The 2500-nt window shown below is 39.1% G+C and overlaps 1 protein-coding gene across 4 annotated transcripts in view; it reads right to left on the bottom strand.

The window, feature by feature from the left end:
- The window catches only part of LOC125047621 (growth factor receptor-bound protein 2), a 47548-nt gene that overhangs the window by 31621 nt on the left and 13427 nt on the right, over positions 1 to 2500 (bottom strand). For 2 of the 4 annotated variants that reach the window (XM_047646043.1, XM_047645958.1), the window contains exon 1: positions 776 to 953. The exons of 1 other annotated variant lie outside the window; for it this stretch is intronic. In XM_047646043.1, the coding sequence (XP_047501999.1) occupies positions 776 to 938 (163 nt within the window). In that variant the 5' untranslated portion in view covers positions 939 to 953. Of the gene's footprint in view, positions 1 to 375; positions 740 to 775; positions 954 to 2500 lie in introns of those variants that run through there. One more of the 4 variants, XM_047646128.1, reaches the window with a different exon arrangement.

A 2500-nucleotide genomic window follows, 5' to 3' on the forward strand; every position in this document is an offset into this window, starting at 1 on the left:
CGTCTACCGCATTTCAAGCACGAGGCGACGACATAACGAAACGGGAAGAAATATGAATAGAGAGAGAGTGATAATAATAATAAAAAAAAGGTAAATAATAATCTTATTTTCTCTTGTTCCTTCTTTCGTCCACTTCTCCCTTTGCACAGCACGACACTCGGGACAACCGCCCCCGGGACCCGCAAAGACACCCGACAAAGACACCCGAAAACAAAAACACGACGAGCAGCGAGAGACAAAAAATAAACATAATAAGAGTAGTGTGATAAGGCAAGCGAGCGAGAGAGAGGGAGAGGGAGAGAGCCTCGCCAATCTCCCCTTCTGCACGCCCTTCCCCGCCCAGCACGCCCTCGGCCGCCCTCCCCGCCTGCGTACCTGTCCCTTGCGACCACAGTCCGCGCGCGGCGCCCTTGCTCGCCGTGCCAGGCGCTGAAAAGCTCGGGATCGGCCTACGAGTGCGCGGGGCTGGAAGGCGCCCTCCCTGCCATTACACTCTGCGGCGCTGCCACATCGCCGCCGGGCGCGCCTCGTCGGGGGGCCTGCCCGCCTCGGCCGCGCCCGTGCCCTCGCCGCTGGCCCTCGGGGGGGTCGCGGGGCCGCCGGGGCTCGTGCTCGGCCGTGCGGGGCCTCCTGACGGGGGAATTAGGGCTGGCAGGAGGGAAGGACGGCCTGCCATTCGGACACTTGGCATATCTCGGTCCGAGGGAGGGCGCCGCTCTATCGCATAGCTGAGGGCAATTCGAGCCTTTGGGGCCGTCGTCGCTTTATTCCGTACCGGCGATGCGCTGGAAAAAGGGAGACACATGTAGCACGGGAGTGGGAACTAGTTTTCGGGGCGGACGAGGAGCGCAGAGGATGTGCGTGCTGAGGCGTCTGGACGAGCGTGATGGCGGGGATTTCGAACCGGATATTTCCCGTGACGCATTCCTACAGGGCATTTTTTTACGACATATTTCCCAGGATAGGCATCGCATCACAGCCAAAATATATCCTCTAAGATAGACTTCATAACGATGTACGATTCATGAGATAAACAATGATACATTTCCCATGCGGGAGATTACACAAGAATATTTTCTCCTTTCTTGAGATAAGGCCAAAGCTCACTTCATTTCCGGGGAATACATGACTAAAACCGTAATTTCGGAAAAACCCACGAATTTTATGCTTTAACACACCTTAGAAGATCCTTATAAAAGGTCTTCACTTCTTAATGTCATCTTGCATAAGTAACTTTGATAATCACTACGATAAGAAGAAACGAAAAATAAATAACCACAGTGATAATAGATGTTAAACGTGATTATTATTATTACAACACTACTACCATAATGATTATGTTAATACTACACTTATAAGCGAGATTATAATAAGAACAATAAGATTACCATTACTTGCAAAAGCAATAGGAATTAACTGTAATAGTATTAAATGTTTGATAATATCAGTAACAGTAAGTGCAATATGACAGAAATAATGATAATGATGTGATAGTAACAATAAAATCATAATAATCACAAGTACAAATACTGCAACAACAATAAAAATAATGATGATATTACTATTACGAATTATCATAATAATAATAATAATGATACTACTACTACTGCAACGACCAATAATAATAATAATAATAATAATAATAATAATAATAATAATAATAATAATAATAATAATAATAATAATAATAATAATAATAATAATGATAATTATAATAATAATCACTATCATTATCATAATAATGATAATAATCATATTCATAATAATAACAACGACAACAATACTAATAATAACAACAACAGCAACAACAACAATAATAATAACATCAATAATAATAGTGATGATAATAATAGTAATAATAATAATGACAATGATGATAACAATAGTGATGATAATAACGATAATATACTACAACCAATGCTAATGGTATTCAAAATAGTCATGGTAAAATCGTTAATGATAACCAACTATAACTACAGAAATGATTCATGATTCTGATAATAATGATTATAACTAAAATAACAATACTAATAATTATCATAATGGAAAAAGTTAGAACAGCACAACAATGCCGATAATGATGACGATAATAATAATGATAATGACAATAACAACGATAACAACACGGTTATTAATAATATAAAAAAAACTATGAATGATAATTAAATTATAATGATAGTAGTAAAACAATAACCACAGTTATAATAATACCATATATAATAACCTGACAACCAATTTAGAATATCTGATTAGTCTCCAAAACCTAATTAACAGAAATAAAATATATCGACTTTGAATCTTTTACAGGAAGATAAGAAAGCTTCTAAGGGTTTGGAGAATAAAATATCGACTTGAGATCTTTTGCAGGTTTATATATCGCCAACTCGGTGACAGTGCTAACGATTATGATAAAGATAATAATAATGATAATGATAATGATGATGATGATGATGGTGATGATGATGATGGTGATGGTGATGATGATGATGATGATGATGGT

The sequence above is a fragment of the Penaeus chinensis genome, chromosome 1, assembly GCF_019202785.1.
Source record: "Penaeus chinensis breed Huanghai No. 1 chromosome 1, ASM1920278v2, whole genome shotgun sequence".
Taxonomy (NCBI): domain Eukaryota; kingdom Metazoa; phylum Arthropoda; class Malacostraca; order Decapoda; family Penaeidae; genus Penaeus; species Penaeus chinensis.